The sequence below is a fragment of the Polyergus mexicanus genome, unplaced genomic scaffold (assembly GCF_030449975.1).
Source record: "Polyergus mexicanus isolate NDT 795.1 unplaced genomic scaffold, iyPolMexi1.0 SCAF_99, whole genome shotgun sequence".
NCBI classification, from domain to species: domain Eukaryota; kingdom Metazoa; phylum Arthropoda; class Insecta; order Hymenoptera; family Formicidae; genus Polyergus; species Polyergus mexicanus.
The window spans coordinates 1,129-27,901 of NW_027223419.1; the positions used below are offsets into that span (position 1 = coordinate 1,129).

General features: G+C 36.4%; 5 protein-coding genes across 5 annotated transcripts; 4 read left to right on the forward strand and 1 right to left on the reverse strand.

Moving 5' to 3' along the window:
- Window positions 1-811: 811 nt before the first annotated feature.
- On the reverse strand, window positions 812-5,856 carry LOC138944136 (uncharacterized; the record flags this gene model as incomplete). Its single annotated transcript, XM_070315043.1, has 6 exons — window positions 5,832-5,856; window positions 5,532-5,768; window positions 5,347-5,436; window positions 5,078-5,261; window positions 1,331-3,985; window positions 812-908 (listed from the first exon to the last, which is right to left on the reverse strand). Coding segments are annotated over exons 1-6 (3,288 nt in total), but the record flags the coding sequence as incomplete, so codon positions are not given.
- Window positions 5,857-6,707: 851 nt separating this feature from the next.
- On the forward strand, window positions 6,708-7,550 carry LOC138944137 (uncharacterized). Its single transcript, XM_070315044.1, has one exon. It carries the CDS (start codon window positions 6,708-6,710, stop codon window positions 7,548-7,550), a length of 843 nt encoding a protein of 280 aa, XP_070171145.1.
- A 2,840-nt stretch (window positions 7,551-10,390) lies between these two features.
- On the forward strand, window positions 10,391-11,500 carry LOC138944138 (uncharacterized). The gene has a single exon (XM_070315045.1). The coding sequence runs from the start codon at window positions 10,391-10,393 to the stop codon at window positions 11,498-11,500; it is 1,110 nt and encodes a 369-aa protein (XP_070171146.1).
- Window positions 11,501-13,225: 1,725 nt separating this feature from the next.
- On the forward strand, window positions 13,226-14,566 carry LOC138944140 (uncharacterized protein F54H12.2-like). The gene has a single exon (XM_070315046.1). It carries the CDS (start codon window positions 13,226-13,228, stop codon window positions 14,564-14,566), a length of 1,341 nt encoding a protein of 446 aa, XP_070171147.1.
- Window positions 14,567-14,714: 148 nt separating this feature from the next.
- On the forward strand, window positions 14,715-15,803 carry LOC138944141 (uncharacterized). Its single transcript, XM_070315047.1, has one exon. It carries the CDS (start codon window positions 14,796-14,798, stop codon window positions 15,801-15,803), a length of 1,008 nt encoding a protein of 335 aa, XP_070171148.1. The 5' UTR covers window positions 14,715-14,795.
- The last annotated feature ends 10,970 nt before the right edge of the window (window positions 15,804-26,773 follow it).

Genomic DNA, 26,773 nt, shown 5'->3' on the forward strand with positions numbered 1-26,773 from the left:
ACCTCTCCAAACAGGGTCCTAGTATGCTGAGCTATCCGAAAACTTATTAGAATAGAAGTTAAACGTAGTATTTATGGAGAGTAGTTCTTTATTTTTTTTATTTTTCATTTTTTTTATTTTTTATTTTTTTTATTTTTTTTTTTCGGTCGCGCGAACATGCTCGGGCTCGAACCTGGGTCCTCCGCCTCTCCAAACAGGGTCCTAGTATGCTAAGCTAGCTGAAAACTTATTAGAATAGAAGTTAAACGTAGTATTTATGGAGAGTAGTCCAGCGCTAAGATAGGGGTCCTGGCGGTCCGATTGGTTCTCCCCATAGTGCCCAGTTCTCCGATAGGTTCCGGCGGTTCCGTCGATTTAAAAAAAAAAGTGGGTTAGAAAAACGAGCCAAAAAATAGTGCGAGGGAGAAAGCGGGCAAGATGTCTGCCGGAAAGCAGACGTGACAACAACCGACAAAATGGCGACTGTCGAGACTGGAGATGCGTCTAGACATAAGGCATCCAGCCTCCCCTCCCCTTACGGAAAACCGAAAGATATCGTGCGGTATACAACATCGTCCTATCGCCCTCCTTAGAGGAAAACCAGGGGAGATGTACGCTATATGTCGCCCACCCACTTCCACCCTTCCTGTTGAAAAGAGAAAGTTGGATAAGGTACCGCTAGAATAAACTAGATGCTATGACGTGGTAACGAACACGTGCGTGCATGTACGGGTACGATTGTCCGAGGGGGGTGCGCCCCGCTGCGCAGATAGACATACGGTAACAACATCGCTGGAGACGTTAGAAAGGGTCTTGGAATATATACGGGTACCTGAGGCTGATTGACGCTGAGACTTAGGGCAGAGTCTATGACGTCACTGAGCCGTCGGGAAGAAAGGAAGGGAAGAAAAATATTTTTCACCTGGTTGCTTTAAAATAAAAAACATCATTATATTTATATTATGCGGAAACATTGTACATTGAAAAATTTACATATAATTTAATATTTATTTACAAAAAGATTATTTTCACCGCTGCGAAAAGTACACAAAAGTATATTACGCAATATAGCAATAAAAGAGAGAGTGTCGAGAAAAAATAGAAAAATCATTGTTCGGATACATAACCATACGGTAGCGAATTTCGACTATCGATAAATCTACGTTTTAGTAATACGGGCTCGCATACTTTAGTTTCGTCCCGTGTTACGATCTCGTGAAACGCGGTACGACGAATTGCTCTAAAGCATAGATTTATCGAAGTTTTCGGCAATTCTTCTCCGTTCTTTTCATTTTCCTGTGCTCTCTCTTTATTTAACAATAAATTCTTAATGCTGTTAAAATTAACCAACCGAGAGTTTTCATAGTTTAGAGTTATGCCCTTTACTTTACAGCATTCACGCGTACGCCCATCCGGCATACGAACAACATAGGCATAAAATTTTGGGCCACCGGACACGAACGCCTCGATATAACTACCACGACCGTAGCTTTCGAGCTCGTCCGTCATGTCACCTAGAAAATTCCCCGTATGCGGTTCATACTCATTCGGTTTACCTGCGCTTACGTATATACACGAATCAGTATCATAATATAACACACGTCGATCTAAACGTTCTAAATATTCATATAATTTTAAGCGCGCTTGAGCCGTCGTATATGCCGCTATCGCAACATTAGTTATAGGTGAGGGCGTGACGGCCTCTTGTCGCAATCGCCACGAAACATATATTACATCGTCGTTCACGGGTAATATATCGGTTATCTCATGCTCGCTACTCGTCAGTAACGTCAGAAAACAATGCAGTGTTCTCACAACCTCAGTATTCGGCAAATTGGCCCGCTGGCCGAATTTTCCCCAAAATGAATTTAAACAGAGTTTTGCAACTGAACGTAAACCAGGGTTCAGCGCGACGTTACACTTATCGAGAACAATACCTTCGGTTTTTTCGTACTCCCGTAGATACCGTTCTTTAGCGTCATCGTCGTCTCCGCATTCCCCCGGCCATCCGCTTGCTTCTTGTTTTAATTGTAAGAATGAGTTTATATATTCGGCGAACAAACCGCCTTGACGAGATGCGCGATCGAATTGACTAACTTTATATTGCCAAATCTCGCTTACTGCCGTCACGAGATAACCCTTTTCGACTGCCTTTCGTAATTCGCACGACACCCACGTACCCTCGAATTCCCGCTCATTAATGCTGTCGTGCGTGCAAGATGTCTGCGCAAATGTTTCGCAACAACTACGACATAAGGCGAAAAGTAATTTTCCGCGTACGCGATACGGGAGTACAGGGTGAAAGAGGTTGCGTGGTGGAAGCACAGTACAGCGTATAAGACCTTCGAGCGAATCAAAATTATAATTTGGAGCTATTCCGATTAAAGAGGCGCATTCTTTGCCAACATAAATATCTGGATGTCCGATCGGGAAAGCGCCTGTCTTCAATACATACGGGTATAAAGAGCATACGTCTACGTAATGTATTTTCTCTGCACCCGTAACTTCGTATCGAGTCACGATATTTCCCGTACGGCCGCCGAAAAACGCATCGCGAGGGTCGAGCGGTGATGTTTCCACCAACGGATGGTTTTCGAGATATTCTCGCATTTCGCGATTCTCGAGCATATCCCGATCAAAAACGCACTCCCATTTTTCCGTCACTATATATCCCCGTTGTCGAAGGCGCCACGAGATCGCGAGAGTTTGCTCGTATCGCGAAGCAATCGTATCACCATGATCCGAAGACGAAGAAATCGCTCTATCGCGATTCGAAGGAAAGCAAGTCGGACACCCGTGCCAAAAGCATCCGTGAAATTGTAAAATATGACGCTGTGTCGTCTCAACAGCGGTCGTTTCATAATATCCGTCGACGAGCGTACCATCAGCCGTACGATATTCACGCGCACGCCCCGCATGTTTTATAGGATGACCAAATTCGCGCTCCAACCATACCAGCCATTGTAGAGCTTTACGCGAATAATTGCTCGCTTTTCTATAACCACCGGAAGGAATAATGCCTATTTCCTTTTCGCGCAAAAAGTTTTTACGGAAAACAGTCATACACGTCGAGGCGATAGTGGTGCATTCCTCGAACGGACATACGTTGCCGCGGTTTATAAAAATTTTTCTGAATGCTATACACGCGCGTCGAAGAATGTCTACATCGGTACGACAATAGCGAACAATTTCTTGTTGAAAGTCGAATACGGTGTTTTTTCGCGTCATGTCCGTATGCCATGCGAGAAAGCGTTCGCGTTCCGAAGTCTTCATGTTTTCAGGAGAATAATATTTCGCGTCTGGTAACGGTCCGACATACGTTTGATTTTCGACAGTGTTAAATAAATGCGGAAAAGTGCCTTTATCCATAGAGTCCCCTAGGCCAAAAGCTTTCGGTAATTCAGATAAACGCATTGGCATATAATTAGCACTGTCGATGAATTTTGTATTTCCTGCTGATAACATTACAATTTTTGTACCGCTCAAAATTATTTTCGGCTCTAAATAATTCCGATTTTCTACGATGTATTGAAGAATAAACTGCGCGTCGAACGCTTTCGCATTATGTGCTATGCATATGATCTGGTTAAAACGTTTCGTCCTTCGCGTTGCGAATTCGACAAATTGTTTCACTGGATCATGTCTGAATATGAATTCGCGTATCCCGCACCATCGGCATCGTACGGACATGTCGTTTTCTTGCGCACATGCTTCGCAAATCTGTTGCGCTACGCAGAGGGTAGGTACATGTTTTTTCACGTTCATCGTACCTTCGAGCGTCTCGTCTTGCCGTGTTTCGAAATCATAAAATATAAATGCCACGAGGTTCTTTTTGCTCTCGTTTACCTCTTCGGCAGCAGTTTCTTTACTCTTTGTTGTTCCTCGCGTATCCGATATCAACGTAGTCATCGCCGTTGACGAGGACGGTTCGGTAGAGGAACTAACTGCTTTGCGAAGAGGTTGCATATGACATAAATGATTTCGAGATTGCGGTGACCGACATAGCCTGCAGTAAGAAATGCCGCATTCGTGTTTCGCATTCGATTTAACCGCGCATCCGCATTCATTGCAAAATCTCACGACATTACAAACACTCGCGAGCGTTCTACCGTTATACGATTTTTTACTACGATGACGATCGAAACATTTTGCACCGTAAAATGTTCGATTACATGAATCGCATTTCACAGGCGCAACGGAATCGACGCATGCCGACTCTGCGAAACAGCGCGGACATTTATTCAAGCACCGATGACCTATCTCGTCCCGAAAACTTACATTACACGTCGTACAATAATTACGAGAACCAGCGGCTGCTTTTAAATTTAAAATAGGATTGTAATGTCGCGAGCTCTCGTAATACATTATATTTAATCGGTGCGACGATTCCCGTCCGAGAGAAGCGAGTATTGCGGTTCCGTCGTACATAGGTTTTTCTCCGAGACCGAAAGTACTAAAATTATATACAACTATCGCGATATTGTCAGCGGCGAAATAACGTTGGAAGCGTTCGATTTCCCGAATTCCGCAGCCCTCTTCAGGTATCGTAACACCGACATCCCGTGCTAATTGTAACGCGAGTTCCCGTTGAAGAGGGGATCGCGTGCATCTTACAGCATTCCATTTTTCATGTAATTCTCCCGTACGTAAATTACCGCGTTCGCAATAAATTTTCGCTACAACAAGAGCCCGGGGAAAACATAAATTATCGGAATTTTTTATTGTTAGTATCGAACGCTTCGCAATATCTTCGCGTGTTAATTTCACACGTCCCCGGCCTGAAGGAACCGTAACGTTAAAAACTCGAATATCGAAGCGTTCCGCAATATCGAGACCACCCGCGCTCTGCGCTACCGAACTCACAATTCCCCAAATATCTTCATGCGTCAAGTCACGCACAGGACGAAAAGATAATCCGGCAGGACCATGAGATAAATCCGCAGAATGAAAAGATAACCCCACATAATCGCCAGATTCGCATGAATTTATCGCATACGCGTGAATTTCACGGAACGCGTTTTCTAGTAAATGATAAATATCTCCGCCTTCAAGCAACGGTCGAATCGCGAAACTCGCTTCTCTTCCGATTATGCCGAACCTCCTAAATTGTCGCCTATTTTCCGCCAATAAATCAACGTAATTAAAATTAATATCGCCGACCTCATGACGTTGTTGCTCCTCTTCCACCTCCGGCTCCTCTTCACCATCTTCTGTCTCCGACGAGGGATTACAGCGTTCTTCACCGACGACTTCCTCTTCATTCTCATCCACGTCTGCTCTTCCTAAAATTTAATATTTTATCAATATTGAATATAGAATCAGTATATAAAGATTAATATTTTTATTTTATTTTTATGCGAAACTTACTCGAAGTTCCTGTTTCGAGCTCTTCTTCAGCCGGACGCTTTCGAAGCTGAGAGGGAGTCTCTCGCCCATCAGTAGCAGATGTGTTTCGATCTACAAATTATGATTTTGAAAATTTTGATTAATCACTGTCTAACGTATTCGATTACAATACAATTGTGCAATATAAATAAAATCATTTTGCTTACCGTTTAAGCGGTTTCCACGATGGTTTGATAGCAGGAAGGCTATAAGGCCGTCTGCATCCTCCTCCTCGTGGTCAAATGCCTCGCGCATTTCTACTATCTCACCCGCGATATGCAACAACTCGGCATAATTGCCAAAATAGCCTAGTCTATATAGCACAGCGAGTATAGTATTCGAACTAGCACACGCAAATGCCCGAAAAACTGAATAATTTATTTCCGCCGATTCGTCCGATAACGCTGATAAATAGCGTTCACTATTTAACGTAGACGACAAATTCGAGCCTATAATTATGCATTTACCTAATAGCTCTTTAAGTCCAGCCATTTTTGCCACTTGCTCGCGAAATACCTGATATCTCTATTTTCCACGGAACGACTCGCGTTACTTCGGTTGATGTCGAACTCGAAATTAGCTTTTTTACTTCGGCACGGAGAATTTATTTAAACGCATATCCCCACTTTTTTCCAAAAAGGAAAAGTCTTTGAAAGATTTAAAATTTTTCCTTTCTAAGTAGTTAGATTAGATTAGTTCGAAGAAAACAAAAGAACGTCGACAAAAAGAATCCCTGTTTTCCAAAAAGGCGATAAAATAGACAAAAAAAATATTTTATTTTTTATCACGTTACTATCTTATTTACTTACTTTTATTACTTTTGTTATAGCGATCCTAAAGTAAAAGCTTTGTAGCGATAAACGTTTTTAAAAATTTTCGTAGAAAAGACGGGGTTATGTCGATTAGAAAATTACTCCTTTATAAAATTTTTTACAATATAATCTCTTACAATACAATCTATAAAAATTTATTACACAGGTGATAAACATTTATTTACGCTTTATAATATATTGTAAATGTATTTAGAGAAAAAAAGTTTAGAGAAAAATTTTTCTCTTGTAACGAATCTAATTTCTAGATGATTCTAGATGTTTTTCCGCGTAATTTTTAGCCAACTGAACAAGATTGAACATGAAAAATCACGATTTTTCCTGTTATTTAATTGTCTATACAAACTTTTCCCCCCACTTTTCTTTATATTTCGATATATAAGTAGCGCGAGAAGATGTAAATCCTTCATTCGAGTTTCCCTGTATGAAGTCTTCATTTCGGCTGCGTTACAAGAATTCGGCATTGTTGTGCCTGCCTGGTGTTCTCTCAGTTTTATTCAAAAAGTAATAACAATGGCTGCCGCGAAAGAAGTTTCCAGTGATCAAAAAAATCTAACCGATTTTGTTAAATCTACGCACGTTTGCGATATTAGCAAATCGGACAACAAGTTCGACAACGTTAGAAGAAACGAACAGCGATACTTATTACTATCGACAACGTATGCCCTTAATTCATCGTGTACTAAGAAGCTACATGTGGGCTTGCAAACAACAATTGAAGGTTATTTCGCGCCAATTGTTAAATTAACGGGTAATTATGCAGACGGAATTTGTCTCGATGCCGGCACCTGGCAACAATTTCAACTCAACATGGAGCAGATAGGACTGTACTTGAGGGAGAATCAAAAAACCAAACCAAGTCCGATTATCATCAACAATATTTCCATCGGCTTCACCACCGCTTACGGGACGCGGGCTGTGATAGTGACTTACAAGGAAAATGTGGAACAATCCGCGAGTAATGGAGAGACGGAGGAGCAAGCGCAGCCACCCTTGAAGAAACGAAAAACGCACAGCGTCGCTATTGTGATGCAGAAAGCAACTTTTCTCGGCTTGGAAAATATTACAAGATGTGTGGATGCTCGATTGTCACAGCTAGTTTCCATCACCGACGCCGTCAACACCTGCGCCAATTACTTAATGAACGAGATAGAATTAAAACTTCCAACGGCTTACATAAATCGTGAAATTATAAAACTCATAGTTAGCGATAATTTTCAAGAAATTGAACGCAATGTACAAACGCAAATAAGAGATTTAACCTTTTTAGATGTATATTTCAATATTGTATTTGAAGAATTACTTTCGTTCGGCTTTAATGAAATTGTACGTATAATTTTAAATCGTAATTGTTAATTTTATAAAAATAAAAAATAAAAAATAAAAAATAAAAAATTATCAATAAATATGAAATTTTTCCCACCTTAAAAATCACAGACTATATTTTTCCTTTACCCCTCTCTAATATTTCCTTTACTTCTTTACTTTGCGCATAGAACATTCTATCAAAAATAATATCAAATGTTAGTCGAACGCTAAACGAGCAACTTATTTCTAACTTAAGCGTCCACAGAGCACCGCTTATAAGCTCGTAAGCAGCGGTGCTCAAAAAACGCTGAAGCGAGCGCGTCCCCGCGAATACGCTTATTAGCATCGTTCTCGCGGCTACTTATCAGCTAATCGGCCGCGGTGCTTTCCGCTCGTTCACGTACCGGGAAACGCTAGCGCGAGCATGCGGCCGCCGCGGTGGGCCTTCCGGAGCGCGGATAAGCTTATTACTCTCAACATATATCTACATATTAAACATATTCGATGCACGTATTTTTGTTATTGTTATTAAATATTCCTGATTACTTTTTTATTTATGAGAGCGCGCGTAAACGCCAAATCGTTCATTTCGCAAAATGGATGTACGGTGGAAACATCCTTGGACATCGATCGTCTGCGGGCCTACGGGATGTGGAAAAACAATTTTCGTGAAAACGTTTCTTCGTCATTTATCCGTCATGTCGGATGTTCGATTCGAGAGAATTTTATTTTATTACGCCGAGTGGCAAGATGCGTATCAACGTTTACAATGCGACGCGAGTGAAAAAGAAGAAGAAGAAGAAGAGAAAAGAACACAAAAAACCGGTTACGATAATAATGCTATGGTAAAATCGAAGAAAAATATCATCGAATTTCGCGAGGGGTTACCGCGTCCGGAAGATTATTCCAACGATGCGCTTTCGCCAAAATTAATAATAATCGACGATCTTATGAGGGAATCTTCGTCGTGCGACGCTATCGTAGATCTGTTTACCAAAGGAAGTCATCATAAAAATCTCAGTGTTATACTCATCTCGCAAAATCTCTTTCATCAAGGTCGCGGACAGCGTGACATATCTCTCAACGCGAATTACATAGTAGTTTTCAAAAATCCACGCGATCGCGCTCAAATACGTCATCTAGCGCGCCAGGTATATCCCGATGATCCAAAATTTATGGAAGAAGCCTACTATGACGCTACATCGAGACCTCACGGGTATTTATTGCTCGATTTGAAACAATCGACTCCAGACGAATATCGCTTTCGTACGTGTATCTTTCCCGACGATACGCTGCATTACGCTTACATTCCGCGCAGATCGAGCAATAGAAGCGGGGGCGTATAAAGGGTAAAATTCCTGTTCGCAACTTGTCAGTCGTGTAATTACAGCGTAATGGTGAAAAAAGAAGATCCCGATAAAAAGCTGACGTCATCGAATAGTGCAATAAAGTATGCTAGACGGTCTATCGGAGAGAGAAACATATGTCTTTTAAAAACTTTGTGTCATTTGAAAAAAAATCAAAGAACAGCATTCTTACGTGCCGCTGACAATAAACTCATAAAGTGCATTCAAGAGTGCATTTTCAATACGTTAAAAGGTAACGTACCGCTTCGTTGTAGCGATAAAAAGCGATTAGCCAAACATAAAACGGCCCTACGGCGTGTTGCGGCAAAACAAGGTAATTGGAAGACTAAAAGAAAATTGTTAGTACAACGAGGTGGATTTTTACCCTATCTTATCGGACCTATACTAGGGGCTATATTATCTCGGATTATCAGCGAATGAAAAAGAAAAATACAATCCTATACAGCCCGTACATTCTAGGAAAGATAATAAAAAAAGGAAAGTGTTATCAGCTGTATTTTGAACAATGGAGAGAGCTAAGAAAATGGTTTTGATATCTACCGAAAATCTTGAGAGAATGCAGCGAATGCAACAGCAACCGGAAATGACATCTATTGCGATGACTGATAACTCGTCGAAGAAAAATACTGGAATATCAAATGCGGAAAATGTAAATAATAATAATAATTCAGTACGAACACCGGGAACAGCTTTATCGCGACTCGATGCGGAGATGTGGCGTATTCTCAACCTCACGACTCCTGTCAACGATGACAAAAGATGGAAATTGTATAAGGAAGTACTCCAACGCTATCTTCACTTTGCTCGGGAAGCTAAAAAACGCTTACGCGAGGATGAGCAGGATAACGACGAGGACATTAATGACGAGCAGAACGAAGACACGAATTTGGATGTCCACGATAACGAATTTATGGAAACGTCAGCTTTAATTAGCAGCGACCGCGGTGACGGGAGCGCTAGTAGTAGTAGCAGTAGTTTCGGGAAAAAACGTGCGCAATCGGCTGAAATGATCAAAAAAATACTCGGTAGTGTACCGAAATCTTATCGTGACAAAGCGCGTGCGATATTAAAATACTTGATCGATATTCCGACATCTAAGATTAGCTGGGATAGACGAGGACTCGTAACTATAGACGGCGCCGTCGTAACGGGTTCGAATATCGCGGAACTTATAAACGACGCGATACGCGAGAGAAAAACATTTAAAGCAACCGGAAGAATTCAATTTGCTCGATTACTGCACGACATAGGCACTCCTTCCAATCTCATAGGAAATAATGATTTATTATATACGTTCGTCCGATCTCATCGTATTAAAAACGTGGTTCCGCGCGGAAGTTCCACTCCGAAAACTTCGACCGAGCGTTCAAAGTCGTACAGCCGTAAGGTAGACGAAACGAGCGAAGGAGATACGCTATTTGTATCCGCCGACGAGGACGAAGACGACAAAACATTAACGAGCTACGCAGATTCTCCGACAAAGAAAAGAAAAGGATTGCTCGACTGGAGCAAACTCGAATGATGGAACTCGAAAAATTGTATTACAATCCCTCACACTATGCCGGCTATTCGGCGACGGCCAATTTATCGCGAGCCGCTAAACCGAATTTCACACGTAACGAGGTCGTTGATTGGCTTAAATCGCAAGACGCATACACGTTACATCGTCCGGTACGTCGAAAATTTCCACGCTTACATTATAACGTGACAAATATCGATGACTTATGGGAGGCCGATTTGATCGATATTCGTAATCTCAAGAGTTATAATGACGGTTATTCATATCTATTAACGGTTATCGATGTGCTTAGTAAATTCGTTTGGGTAGAGCCTTTACGCGACAAAACAGGTGCCTGCGTGGTAAAAGCCTTTAAACGCATATTCTCGAGAAACAAAGAGCGCCTACCCGTATACCTGCAGACCGACAAAGGTAAAGAATTTATTGCTCAGCAAGTACAAAATTTCTTAAAAGAAAAAGGTATTCGATTTCGTGTAGCGCGTAATCCTGATATTAAAGCAGCTATAGTGGAACGCTTTAATAGAACGCTCAAGGAACGGATGTGGCGATATTTTACGCACAAAAATACGCGACGCTACATCGATGTTTTGCAGGATATCGTTCGCGCTTACAATCATACCCGGCATTCCACCATCAAAATGCAACCTGCAGTCGTTACGAGAGAAAATGCTCGAAGCGCGCGTGAAAATATGAATCGTCGCTGGAACCACGACAACGGCGATGGGGCGAAGAAAAAGAATCGCGGACAAAAGGCTAAATATAACGCGGGCGATTTCGTGCGTGTCAGTAGAGCAAAAGTAGCCTTTGAGAAAGGATACGAGGCAAAGTGGAGCGAAGAAATATTTCGAATTCACCGTGTTCTCGAATGGAGAAAACCGCACGTATACGAATTAAGCGATTTAGCGGGCGAAGTTATAGACGGAATTTTTTACGAACAAGAATTAGCATCTGTTGTTAAAAACTTGCGAGAAGAAGAATTTATCGTCGAACGTGTGATAAAAAGTAGGGGGCGTGGTAACAATAAACAATTATTAGTTAGTTGGCAAGGATATCCTTCAAAATTCGATTCTTGGATACCCGCTTCGAGTTTAAAATCTTTGAATCGAAAATGAGGGAGGAAGGATTTTATATGATTCTCCCTAGTAATAGCAGTATGCGTTTTTTTCCGGAGAATAAAACCACATGTTTCACTACTGAATTGCCTCAACGTATAGACTTGCAAGGACGTTGGGAAGTAGCGCTCACGGAGATTCAATTTCCGACTAGCTTTCTTCATATACGCCCTGGAGAAGGATTCATAAGATTTATAAATATTCAAGAATTCACGATAGGCCCCGAAAAAAAGAAAATCATCGCTAAGAAATCTGAAATACCTTCGGGTATTTACTCAAGTTTGCACGATATTATAGAAGCTGTGAATTACTCTGCAAAATCCGTGGGTTCGCATATCCTTTGGCAATTTGGAGCTATTATCGGGCGCAAAATTATTATGAAACTTTCCTGCGACATTATGAAATGTGATATGATTCATTATGTAAATTTTTCCGAAAAACTTTGCCGAATACTCGGCTTCGATACGCACAATAAGCTCAATGCTAGTGTTGTGGAGCGTTTACCGTTATGGCTTTTTAGCGAAACCGCCTTCGATATACAGAATGGCGATGAGAAAAATGATAAAATTGAAAATAATGCCGGTACATCGGGCGTTTTACCTTCCTGGATTTATGACGATGTTGAAATTTATACATCACCATTTTACGTATTTCCGCGTGAACGAGTAATAATAGCCGCCGAACCAGCTAGTTTGTTGCGCGGTATTCCCGACAAGCTCTTTGTCTATTGCGATATTTGCGAGCCCTATATTACCGGCGATGTGCAATCTCCTCTTTTGCGAATAGTCGCACTTGATGTTGGAAATGATTACGCGTTCGCGTCTACTCAAATAAATCATTTCTCACACACTCAATACATTGCTCTGTGTCAAACGTCTTTTCGCACAATCGAGATAGATATAAGAGATCAACTAGGACAGAGTATACCATTCGAATTTGGAACGCTGACAGTGACATTGCACTTTAGACGTATCGAGTAGATAACATAATAATAATAATAATAATAATAATAATAATAATAATAATAATTAGAGAGCGCGATAAAAAATTAAACGTTAATGGATTATTATTCGACGTATTACGACGAGTTACAAAACGGCGGCAGTCGTGGCGGTGGAATTCCGCGAGTTTTCGTCGGATCGCCCTATCAACGAGGGCACGGTATTGGCAGTTTTCTCGGAGGACTGTTCAGACGTGTATTGCCTTATTTAACCAGAGGGGTACGGGCTGTGGGGAAAGAAGCTTTACGGGCCGGTGTTAATATAATCGAAGATGTTGAAAACAATATGCCGTTTAAAGTAGCGGCTAAGCACCGATTTGAAGAATCGCGCGACAATCTTAAGAGAAAAGCTAAAGAAAAAATAAGTAGTCTGATGAAGGGCTCAGGTTATAAGTCGGATGCAAAAATGCATGTAGCTCAGTTTCCTTTCGGCGGGCTCAACACGCGCATCGCTAAATCCGCGACATTACGTAGACGACGCCAGGCACGTAAGAAAAGTTCGTCAAAGCGCCAGACGCGAGGGAAAAAAAGAGCAAATACAAAAACATCGAAAAATAAGAGAAGAAAAAAGCGCCCAACAGTGAAAAGACTTAAAACATCCACGAAACGACGTAAAACTGCTAGAAAGCGCACCGTATCCGACATATTTTCTTAAACGGCGTATATTCTAAACGCATCTAACAGTGAGAATTACAACGACGACAAAAAATTTGCGGTAAATAAGCATGTCCTTTCTTCACACGCATTCGAGCGAGTGTTTAAAGAGTGAACTCGATCTCTTTTCTTTACCTCCCACGCAAACAAGTATCGAGAGTTCGCAATGGATTCATTACAAACCCGTGACTTCGCTCTCGGACGATTCACCGATAGAATTCGTCATTCCGGGTCACGGAGAAGAATATTTAGATCTCACGCACACCATGTTAAGTCTCCGCGTACGCGTAGAAACACCGGGCGATTCCACGGGACATACTGCGGGCACATCCGCCACGGCCACTATAGGCCCCGTAAATCATTTACTTCATTCCATGTTCAATCAGATCGACGTGTATTTCAACCAAAAGCTCGTGTCGCCTCCAAACAACGCTTACGCGTACCGCGCGTACATCGAGGCGTTATTAAATTATTCTTCACCCGCAAAAACCTCCCATCTAACCTCCTGTCTATGGGACGCGGATACACCCGGTCAAATGGACGAACCGATGGAATCAAAATCGCCAAATTCCGCTCTCGTGAGACGCGCGCGTTACATTCACGGCGGGCGCGCGCTAGATCTCTTAGGACATCTCCATTGCGACGTTTTCAATCAAGACAAATTTTTAATTAACGGTGTAGAAGTACGCTTGAGGCTCGTTCGTTCGAAAGATTCGTTCTGTCTTATGGACAGTAACGGTTCATCGGCGAAAGTTCATATACTGGATGCGAGCTTACTCGTGAGAAGGGCGAAAATAAGCGCAGGATTATTACTCGCGCATGCTAGAATGTTGAGTAAAGTTACGGCTAAATATCCGCTCACGAGAGTCGAAGTTAAAACATTTACGATTCACAGTGGTGTTGTGGGTGAATCTTTAGATAATGTAATACTGGGTCAACTTCCGAAAAGGATAATAGTCGGCTTTGTTAATAATAAAGCGTTTAATGGCGATAGAAAATTAAATCCGTTTAATTTCAAAAATTACGGAATAAATTTCTTCTCGCTATACGTCGACGGTATGCAAATTCCTAGTAGACCGTTACAACCGGTTTTCTCGCCTGAGGAACCGCTTTACGTCGAAGCTTATCAAACTCTCTTCACGGGAACGGGCATCCATTTTTTGAACGAAGGAAATTCTATAAGTAGAGACGATTATTCCAAGGGATATACGTTATTCGCTTTTGATCTCACGCCCGATCTGTCTGCTAATTACGCAGGGCATTGGAATCTCGTAAGACATGGTAGTTTGCGATTAGAAGTGCGATTCGAGAAAGCTCTCACTGAGACCGTTAATTGTATTATTTACGCCGAATTCGATAATGTAATAGAAATCGACTCGTCTCGTCAAGTCATCGTCGATTTTGCCGGATAGATATTTATCACGCTCAAGTATTTGGCTGTTACAACGTAATACTCGCACTAAAATTTCCCTCCTTTTTCTCCCCTCCACATTCGATCAAAATGCCAGGAGCATAAAATATAAAAAAATATACAATATAACAGAAAAGAATTCAGTTTCATTCGAGACACGAACGTCGACGCTTCGCGAGCAGTTTAAACTATTATAACCGCGCTGTCGAGTGCGCTCCAGTCTTCACAAAATGGATATAGTCATCGACATACAAGGTTTCCGCGATGCCAATGCGAAGTTTATCCCCAAGGAAGTTGCTATTATCGCGCTTGATGCTCCATTCGTCGGACATTGGATTATGATGCCGCCGTATTCATTTGGCGATTTACCAAGAAATGTAAGACATGAAAATAACTGGCTTACACGAAATTATCACGATATTGAATGGTTCGACGGTGAAGCTAATCCGAAATATTTTACATCGCAACTACGTGAAATAACAAGACAGGCACGACACATTTACGTCAGAGGTGCCGAAAAAGAAACCTACTTGCGGAATCTACTCTCCAGAAATATATATAATTTGGAAGATATTTCTCCCGCATTCAAAAATCTGTCGGAGGGAGAAGTGCGCGGACGATATTGTGGTTATCACGGATTTCGAAAATTCGGTATATTTCATTGCGCATTACGCAACGCATATAAATTAAAATATTGGCTGATCGAGCGAAATAATATCGTCTACGGCAATACGAAAGTTAGTACTCAAGCTACTTGTGGTTCTCCGGATAATTGGAGTTTAAACGTCTGTGACGACGACGACGACGACGACGACGACGACGACGAAGACGAGGAAATCAGTAGCGCGTATGAGATTTCGCGCGATAGAAATGAAATAGAGAAAAAAAATCTGCAAAAATCCGAGCGATCAATAGAAAAAGAAGAAGAGAAATTTGAAAAATCTGAATTATCGTCGTCGTTGGATAGAGACAAGCTCGAAGCAACTACTAACTCCACACAAACCGACATTGAAAACTCAGCGTTACAAGTCGGCACGATCAAAGACGCACTACCGAAGGAGGTAAATACCGAAGTTATTGAATATATAATACCGCTCGTTCGTTCGCCTCCTTGTCAAAATAATGAACTCTCGCGAAATTCTACAAGCATTACGTCACATCAATGCCAGGCATGCGGGAGTTTATCCAGCCGACAGAGTCCCGAGGGTGTGGACGAGGTCGACAGCCATCGTCGCTAATACGGATGACCACAATCGACCTGGAGAACATTGGGTCGCCTTCTTCCTCGACGAGCATGGTACTGGCACATACTTTGACAGCTACGGAATACCACCCTTGCACCCCGGATTTCTCCTCCGACTTCGTCGAAACTCCGTCATTCATCGTTGGAATATTCAACAATTACAAGGAATTTTTTCTCAAACATGTGGACAATATAGTTGCGTATTTTTATATTATATGTGCAACGGTTATGATCTTAATCGGTTTCTTAGTCTTTTTACCGAAGATTGTGAACATAACGATCGCTTAATCGTACACTTATTTCGTAAAATTTTTCTTCGCGAAAAAAGTAACAAGTGAAACATTGTACGCTATGCGCTGCCTTGTTTAATCATGTAATTCGAACTGTAATACGATATAGACGTTGTACTCCTATGTAATATCTTAGTTATATATAATAATAAGAATATTGATTTATGTAAAATTAATATCAATAAACGTATGATGTTTTTTTACTTAAATTGTTAAATTTTTTTCATACACTCTTTCCTCATCTCATTGTTGTGACGTCATAGACTCTGCCCTAAGTCTCAGCGTCAATCAGCCTCAGGTACCCGTATATATTCCAAGACCCTTTCTAACGTCTCCAGCGATGTTGTTACCGTATGTCTATCTGCGCAGCGGGGCGCACCCCCCTCGGACAAACGTACCCGTACATGCACGCACGTGTTCGTTACCACGTCATAGCATCTAGTTTATTCTAGCGGTACCTTATCCAACTTTCTCTTTTCAACAGGAAGGGTGGAAGTGGGTGGGCGACATATAGCGTACATCTCCCCTGGTTTTCCTCTAAGGAGGGCGATAGGACGATGTTGTATACCGCACGATATCTTTCGGTTTTCCGTAAGGGGAGGGGAGGCTGGATGCCTTATGTCTAGACGCATCTCCAGTCTCGACAGTCGCCATTTTGTCGGTTGTTGTCACGTCTGCTTTCCGGCAGACATCTTGCCCGCTTTCTCCCTCGCACTATTTTTTGGCTCGTTTTTCCAACCCACTTTTTTTTTTAAATCGACGGAACCGCCGGAACCTATCGGAGAACTGGGCACTATGGGGAGAACCAATCGGACCGCCAGGACCCCTATCTTAGCGCTGGACTACTCTCCATAAATACTACGTTTAACTTCTATTCTAATAAGTTTTCAGCTAGCTTAGCATACTAGGACCCTGTTTGGAGAGGCGGAGGACCCAGGTTCGAGCCCGAGCATGTTCGCGCGACCGAAAAAAAAATAAAAAAAAATAAAAAATAAAAAAAATAAAAAATAAAGAACTACTCTCCATAAATACTACGTTTAACTTCTATTCTAATAAGTTTTCGGATAGCTCAGCATACTAGGACCCTGTTTGGAGAGGTGGAGGACCCAGGTTCGAACCCGAGCATGTTCACGCGACCGAAAAAATAAAAAATAAAAAATAAAAAAAAATAAAAAATAAAAAAAATAAAGAACTACTCTCCATAAATACTACATTTAACTTCTATTCTAATAAGTTTTCAGTTAGCTCAGCATACTAGGACCCTGTTTGGAGAGGTGGAGGACCCAGGTTCGAACCCGAGCATGTTCACGCGACCGAAAAAAAAAAATAAAAAAAAAATAAAAAAAATAAAAAATAAAAAAATAAAAAAAATAAAAAAATAAAAAATTTAAATGGAAATTTGACTCGTAGACGTCCACGAGGCCCCTCCACTTTTTTCCCACAGACACCCTTAGGGGGGAGGGCCTCAGACAGGCACAGCAGGGGTCGGCGCCAGTGGCCGAGGAGTGGGGGTTTGTTTTGACGCGCCATAGTGCCCACTAACTACTCACGTTAAAGTGAAAAAACTGCGTTTTTGCGTTTTTAATTTATAATATATAGTGTGTCCACATAATGGGACAAAAGTGTAGTGAGAAACGCTTGCCTCTCTCTGTCCGCAGACTTTCTTTAAAAAAGATAAGGGTCACAAGGTTAGTATTATTTATATATAAGGTAAATGTAATACAGATTGACTTGCGTGAAGTTGGCACCCGATTTTAACCAAGTCAAATGTTGAAATTTGTTTCTCATAGAATTTCGCCTGCAGGTGATTGCAGTAATAATTGTTTTGTTTGCAGTTGAAGTATAAATATGATAGCGATTTTTAAATGACAGTAAGGAATTAATTTATAATTAGAGCCCAACTGGGCTCAACATCAGATTATAATCTAAAATCGTTTGTAATTGTTTGTGGTACAAGAATTATAAGAAAATCTTTATATCGATCATTCTATTCCGTTGACATTTGATCTTTATATGTACTGACTTGCTATGCGGTGGTTGATTCTTATTTATTTGACTGTTGTACCATTTATCTATTAATTAATTATTTATTTATTTATTATTATTTATTATTATGTATTTATTTATTTGCGATCATTGATTTATAATATTATGTAAAAGTTATCTATTAATTTTGTTTCGCGCTGAAGAGAGTCTCAAAAAAGACCAAAACATTGGCGAATTTTATTTACATATAATTTTCTATTGTCAATAAATCTAATTACGTCCTACACACTGCGCTTGCTCCTGATTGCCTACTTTTTGTTAGTTAACATTTCGTAGTTTCACTAATTAATTTGTTGGTAATTTATTTATTTATTTTTCAACTATAAACAAAAATTCTTGTACTACAAACAATTACAAACGATTTCAGATTATAATCTGATGCCAGTTGCGCTCTAGTTATAAATAAATTCCTTACTGTCATTTAAAAATCGCTATCATATTTATATTTCAACTACAAACAAAACAATTATTACTGCAATCACCTGCAGGCGAAATTCTATGAGAAACAAACTTCAAAATTTGATCTGGTTAAAATCGGGTGCCAATTTCACGCAAAAAGATTGTACCAACACTTGTCATTGCGTAAAACATAGTAAACTGAATGTAAAAGTCCTTTGCTCTACTCGCTCACGAGAGTTGGCACAATTTTGTATTTTTTATATATATACATGGTGTCCCATCAAAAATGGGCACCCTATTTAATCTTATAAATTAAAAATATTAAATTATAACAAATATTTATGAAATACTTTATTGCGAGCATAGTGATTGCTAACAAAAATGAAAACGGAAAAATATGCATAATATTTTTTTATTAATGTATCAATATTTCGATAAAATAAAAGTTATACTCTTTCAGACAAATACAATGATGTATAATGCTAATATTTTACATATGTTTATATTTTACGAGTTTTACCGGTTTGAAATCTCGTAGGTGACATATATCTTTTCATTTTTGACGATGCGATAAGTCTATTTTCTGCCTCATTTTTATGATCAAATGACAACGTGATATACGTCAATCTGTAAGACACGAATTAGAAATTAAGACACGAATTAGAAAATTATTTACGTAAAAAATTCATTTTATACAGGATGTCCCACCAAAAGTGGCAACCTTCTTTTATATTTAAAACTAAAAGAGGAAAATCATAACAAGTAAATTGTTTAAACCGAACTCTATTGTAAGCGTATTTGTTTACAACAATTATCTGTGTTTATGAACGGAGAAATGTGCATAATTTTTTCATAATGATATTAAATTTCAATATAAAAATAATAATAATCATTGTACCACTATTGCAGACGGATACAACAATGTATTATTTAATGTAAATATTTTACACTCCAAGAGTTTTATTGGCTTGAAATTTCGTGGCCAACATTTACCTTTTCGCTTTTGGCCCCACGATATGGCTAATTTCTAATTCGTGTCTTACAGATTGACGTATATCACGTTGTCATTTCATCATAACAATGAGGCAGAAAATAGACTTATAGCATCATCAAAAATGAAAAGATATATGTCACCTGCGAGATTTCAAACCGATAAAATTCATAAAATATAAAGATAATTTGTAAAATATATTAGCATCACACATCATTGTATTCGTCTGAAAGAGTATAACTTTTATTTTATCGAAATATTGATATTAATAAAAAAATATTATGCATATTTTTCCGTTTTCATTTTTGTTAGCAATCACTATGTTCATAATAAAGTATTTCATACGTATCAGTTATAATTTAAATTTTTTAATTCATAAGATCAAATAGGGTGCCTACTTTTGATGGGACACCATGTTTATATATATATATATATATATATATATATATATATATATATATAGATTCTAATATCTATGTCAATCGGCTATTTTGACGATGATTTCTACTAAGCATTGGCTACTTCAACGACTTCTGGCTACTTTGACGACCGTCGTCAAAGTTTTAGCAAATTAATCGTATATTAATCGACGACATCGTCAAACTTTACTATAACTAAGAATTAGCTGTTTTGACGACATTGTATACTTTGACGACATTGTATTTATTTATTAGCGATTTCGACGATACTGAAAAAAATATATTAAAAAGAAAGAAATATGACTTTAGATACGATAACCTGCGATTTACTTTATCTTAATTTTTCATGATTTGATAAGTTACGTGTCGCACAGAAATATAAAAATATTAATTTATTATTAAATATGATTATGGAAGTAAATCCCGTTTCATGTTGCAAATCTATATAGAATATTTTTCTCGCACATTTATTTTTTAATTTATGATATCTTTTAACATTTTATATATACATCAGGGGCTATTTTAATCACAATGCATGTATTTCATTGATCACAGATTTCTTAATCATCGAAAGCGTCACACTTACTGACGTATTATTTATTTTATAGTCACAAATGATGATTTTTGCTTTTCAAACTAATTTCTAAAAACATTTATTTTCGCAAAAAGATTCGCAAAAGATTCCTGTAACTAAAATTAAATTTTTAATATAACGTTTATATTTGACATATTTAATAGAAAACTGCGAAATCTTAATCATAAGTACGTTGACATTCAAATAAATGCTTTTAGTACGCATAGCATAAAAAAGAGACAATCATGTCCTTCGCAACTATAACAGCCCAATCAATTTTTTAAGTGAAGGAGGCATGCTATGAACATTTCAATATGGTATTAAATTCGGTGTTCGTGATATACAATAAGATAATCATCTGACGTTATTTAGTTTCATGAAATGTAAAAATTATAATAAAATAAGAGGTAAATCACAAATAATAAAAAGAAAAAAGTAACAAATGACCATAAAATTCGAACTTGAGTTAAAAATTCTCGTAGAGCGTGATAATCGTAAAAAATGATATCTATGGGAGTTAGGTACATAATATTTTCTGATATTTTATTGTAATCTTATCATGATTTTATTTTATATTTTGTATATGATGCTGAATGAGCTACATAATCATACATATGTAACTACATAATATGAAATCACGCATATATATATATGTATATCATAAAAATATTAACTGTTGTTCATAAAAGCAAATACAGGTGTAAAGTATATTGTAAAATATAAGAAATGCAGACACAATATGCAAATTGCAGCGCTTATAATATACAAAGCGCGTTATATTGTTGTTATATTTTACTACACGTATAATGAACTGAAATACAATGATACCTAATATATATGATTATATTATATATATAATATATATATATATATATATATATATATATATATATATATATATATATATATAACTGACAATTCATATAACCTTATCAAATATAAAAGAAAATAATATTTTACTTATGCTGAGGTTGTCTTTGTGTATTGCTATGTATTTAGATTTTATTGCAACATAATTGTCTATTACTTTTAACTTATAAAAAAATAAAATTCTTGAAGGAAAGTTTACTATAGGTTACACAATTTTATCAGTATTTAAGTATTACAATATTCAATTTTAAAATTTCGAGTTTTTGTGGTTTGTTCGTATATTTTCAAATATAGCTAAAAAAAAAGTATTTGAAAAACAAGAAGATACGAAAGCCATAATAAAAAATATGCTAAAATTTAAAATATTGTCGCAAGAAAACTAAGGATATTGCTAATTACAATTATAATATAAGGTAGAAAACATCATAAACAAGATATCATACAGAATGTTCCTACCAAACGTATACAGAAATACTTCTGCTGAAAATATAAGAAGAAAAAGTAAATGCTACAGTACATTATGGATATTTTGATATAATGAATAAACAAAGGAATATTAATTTAACTCTTAATATACAACTATATTATGCATATACAAAAATAGTACAAAACCTGAGAATAATTAAAGGATAAATGACACTGTAGACATTTTTTATAACTATAATGCGAGATGATATAGTTACACAAATTAGATGACAAATTGCTGATCTTAAATGTTAATAAGCTGTGTATCAAATATAAATTCCAACATCAACATGACAATGAGAGCACGATTGCGCGTTCTTGGACGTTTCCTTTTGGAATTAAAGGAGATAAATATATGAAAGATTTTCAAACGCTCTATCATCCTAGAATATATGATTGTTTTTCTGCAATTTTAATATAATAGCTGGATACAATAATAATTTTTAAAAACTCCTGCAGTAGTGGTTAATTTATCAACTTTTGTTTAAACATATAGGTAATCTTCATATAAGTAATCGTTGTCTGTAGCTTCATCTTTGATATCATTCTTTTCAGCATTATTCTTTTTCTTATCTTTCTTTCCTTTTTTTCTTCACATAGTCAATTTTCCACTCACTTGATTCTGTTTTATTTTCAACATATAACCTATAATCATATATAGTATTATAGTCATAGTCGTTTTGTGTCTTTTTATCCTATCAATAAACAAAATAATATTAATATTGATTGAAATATAAAAATAAACATAAAGTGTAGCAAGTTTATATCAATTTAGTCTTGATTTATGTTTTGGTGTTTCTTAGCAGCGGCTCACTATCTAATATACATACTAATATATGTCTAATATACGTACTAATATACGTCTAATATATGTACATTATGTATAAGTCCTGTCTTGTAAATATGGATTGTTATAAATGCTTAATATATATGTGATCATTTATATATTTGTATATATCAGAAATTATTACAATATTATATTTTGATAACACAAGTGCAAACGATGAAACAGTAATTTCTATGGAAGACTGGGATTTTCAAGACAACTATGATGTAATAACCCCAGTAACTTTTAAGTATATTGATAATATCAACTAGTATTCTAGTAAATATTAGTTGATATTATCAATATACTTAGAAGTTACTGGCATTATTACTATCTATTATAAGTAGATCATTAGATTACCTATTAAAAGTAGTATTATAAGAAAAATTCTTTCTACCTTAGATTTAGTTTCACTGCGCTATTTCAGGAAACACATAATGCTCATCATTGCTGGAAATATAGGCGTTGCACGATTTTAAGAAGGCTTTGTGAAGGTGGTTAATTCAAGATTAATGGGATACACCTGTGGGTCTGATATCCTGGATACGTCCAATAATCAAAGAATCTGGACAATTACATAGTGAAATGCTTATTTTAAAACATCTGTAAAGAATATTTATATTAAAAATGGTTTATAATATATTTATTTTCATATATGTTATATACATATAAAAAATCAATATATTTATAATACATTTATTTCTTTTTATACGTTACTTACAAGATATTTAGTTTATCACATATTTCTTTCTCTTCTTTCTATTTAGCATTAGTGATTGCCTTTTAGTTTAATCAATATACGTCTTTTTTTTTAGGATTAATTATCTCAATTGTGAATACCTCATCTTATTAGTTTACATATTCTTTACCTAGATATCGTTTTAATAAGAAACTTATTCTGAAAGATAAAAATATATACTTTATTATAAATCAGTTCTAATATATTTCATATTAATAAAAATAAATTTAAATAATTGTATACTCACCATACATGGTACCTGATATTGACGCATTCTCGAGACGTACAACGAACGATTTTGTTCCCTCTACTTCTTTGGGCTTCTGCCTCTGGATAGCCAGCATGATTCACTCAAAGTGCCATAAATTAGTTTGAAATAACTTAAATTTGAAAAAGTAGCTTAAAAATTTGGGAGTTTTCCGTTATAAATGTAGTAAATTGAATCTACCTAGTAGATTGAAATATTTTACAAAGCGTTCGAAATAAGAAATTTTCTATACGGCCGAACACAATATTTATTACAGTTGACCAAGTACTTAAAGACTTGAATTGATATACGCTCAAAAAATAGGGTCCAAACAAAGGACACGCGCTGTAACACGCTTCAACAGGTTTGTTCCCGTCCGCGCACGAAAACTCATGATAAACGAACAATCGTCTCGCTACATCACCATGCTTTCGCATCAACGATATTTCAACCCCGAGTTATCTGTAAATCAGATAGGCTATCACACACTATTGCGAGGCCAACGACTTTTCGTCACTAAATTCTCAAGATATCTTACATTAGATATATTACAAATGTAATCCCAACAATCAGAGATAGGATTATATATATCAATTTCATTATTAATTATTTATTAATTAATTGTTTTATTATTTATATAATATTTTTTTTTCTTGGTATTTACTATAAAACAAAAACAGATTTCCATATAAAATTTGTAATTAACTATATATTCTTTTTCCTCTTAGAAATAATTACAGACAGCATATATATATTAACTAAAAACACAAACACACAAAAATATTTTTGACAAATAGTCAGATTTACGGATATCAATTTCGACATAGGTAATAATCACGAGTCTCGTTTCTTGTCGTAGTTATACAAAAAAAAGAAAATAGATTTTTATATATCTACATTTCCCGGTTCAATAAAACTGAATACTTTAAAAATCCCATAAACTTTTTATGCGGCTTATCTATTTATGCGCTCCGTGCGTTTCTTAACCCAAAGTGCGTGTAAGATGTAATAAACCATATAAAAAGTTTACGGGATTTTTAAAGTATTAATTTTGTTTTATTGAGTCGAGGATTAATCGGCGTGAATGAAGATATAGAAAAATCTATTTTATTTTCTATATAACTACGATAAGAAAACGAGATTCGTGATGTAATGTATGTTAAAATTGATAGCCGTAAATCGCACTACTTTTATCAAGAAAATGTTTGTATGCTTGTATTTTTGGTTAGTATATATGCGTAGTCTGCACAATTATTTCTAGGAGAAACAAATATATGGGATTAACTATTAATTTTATATGAAAATCTGTTTTTGTTTCCAAGTAAATATTAAGAAAAGGAGAAAGTAATATATAAATAATATATATAAATAATATATAAATATATAATATATAAATAATAACAATAATAACATAATGATATTGATAAGTCCGGATCTACAATAGGTGTAATAAGCCCTAAGCCTTAAGAAATTGACTAATCACAGTCGAGTATTCTCCTCATACTAGAGTCCTATATAGGCTGCGTTCCGTTTCATGCACGATGCGCATGATGCATTACTTATCCTTGTTGTTCACCGAATGTTAAACAAATTTTTAAGCTACTTTTTTCAAATTTAACTAGGATGACATATACATAATCGAGATTAATCGAGACTAATCCTAAAAAAAGGACACATATATTGGTTAAATTAAAAGACAATCATTGATGGTAAAAAAAAAATAGAAGAAAAAGAACATTTTAAATCAGTTTATGGCCGTCTAAGTGGATCATATTAGTCATCCGATGGCAGAAACGAAAAAAGTGGCAGAAAAAAAAGGGGAAAAGATTATTTGTTGTGCGTCTCGAGGATATATACCAATATTATGTATTGTGAGTATACACTTAAATTTATTTTTATTAATTATGAAGTGTATCAGAAAATAGTTTATAATAAAGTATATTTTTATTTTTCAGATTAAGTTTCTTGTTAGAATGATATCTAGATAAAGAATATATAAACTAATAGAATGACATATACATAATTAAGATTAATCGAGACTAATCCTAAAAAAAAGACATATATTGGTTAAAAAATTACAGATTAATTACTTAGAAGATTACCTTATATATAGAAAACAACGTTATAATACAGATAGAAAAGTTCTTTCGTATATAAAATTTACATACATATATGACTGCGAATCTATTTGTACTTAGAACATATCAGCAATCTAAAAAGGTATACGAAATAAAAATATCTGAAATGTAATATTTATTTTTTATGAATCATGAATATTATAAATATTATATTTTAGATATTTATATTTTGTTATAATGTTAAATTGCAAACGATATACTTATAAATAAAGATCCGCACTTTATCACAGTATAACGGTATGTATATATAATATTTTTTTTCTATCTTTTTTTTGAGTGAAGAAATATGTAAAAAATTGTATTCATATATAAACTATAAATATAAATTTTCCGCCTTTAACATAAACTCAAGCACAATAATAGTATCAGGCACAGTATTATAAAATTAATAAATATAATATCAAGCACAATAGTATTATATAATTAATGAACTCAAGCAACATATTCAATAGTACGGATTTCTTAGAATATAAAATCAGTATTGTAATCTAAGTTATATTGCCACATTGCAACAGTTTAAACTAAATATCACGTTTTGTAACAAAAATCAAATAAAAATGCTTTTATAGCGAATATCTTATAAACTATTTCAATATTAATGAACACAAAATAATTAAAAAAGAAAATACAAAAATAATCAAATCAAGCATCAAATCAAACATCAAATTAGATATAACACATAAATTAAAATGTAATATTATAATAAATATTTCATATAAAATTCTTAAAATTTAAAACGCCATTATTGTCGTATTTTTTTTTGCATATTATGCAACCATGTTTTGATCTGCGGCGATGTACGACGAATAAGAGATCCATATTTATTCCTTATCTTCTGAATCTCTTTTAGAGATGGCAATGTTTTATTTTCCATATATTTTGCAAATGTTTGAAGCGTTGTTTCTTTTTCTTCTTCGGTCCATCGTACCCGTTTTGTTTTTCCATAAGGGGATGCTAAAAT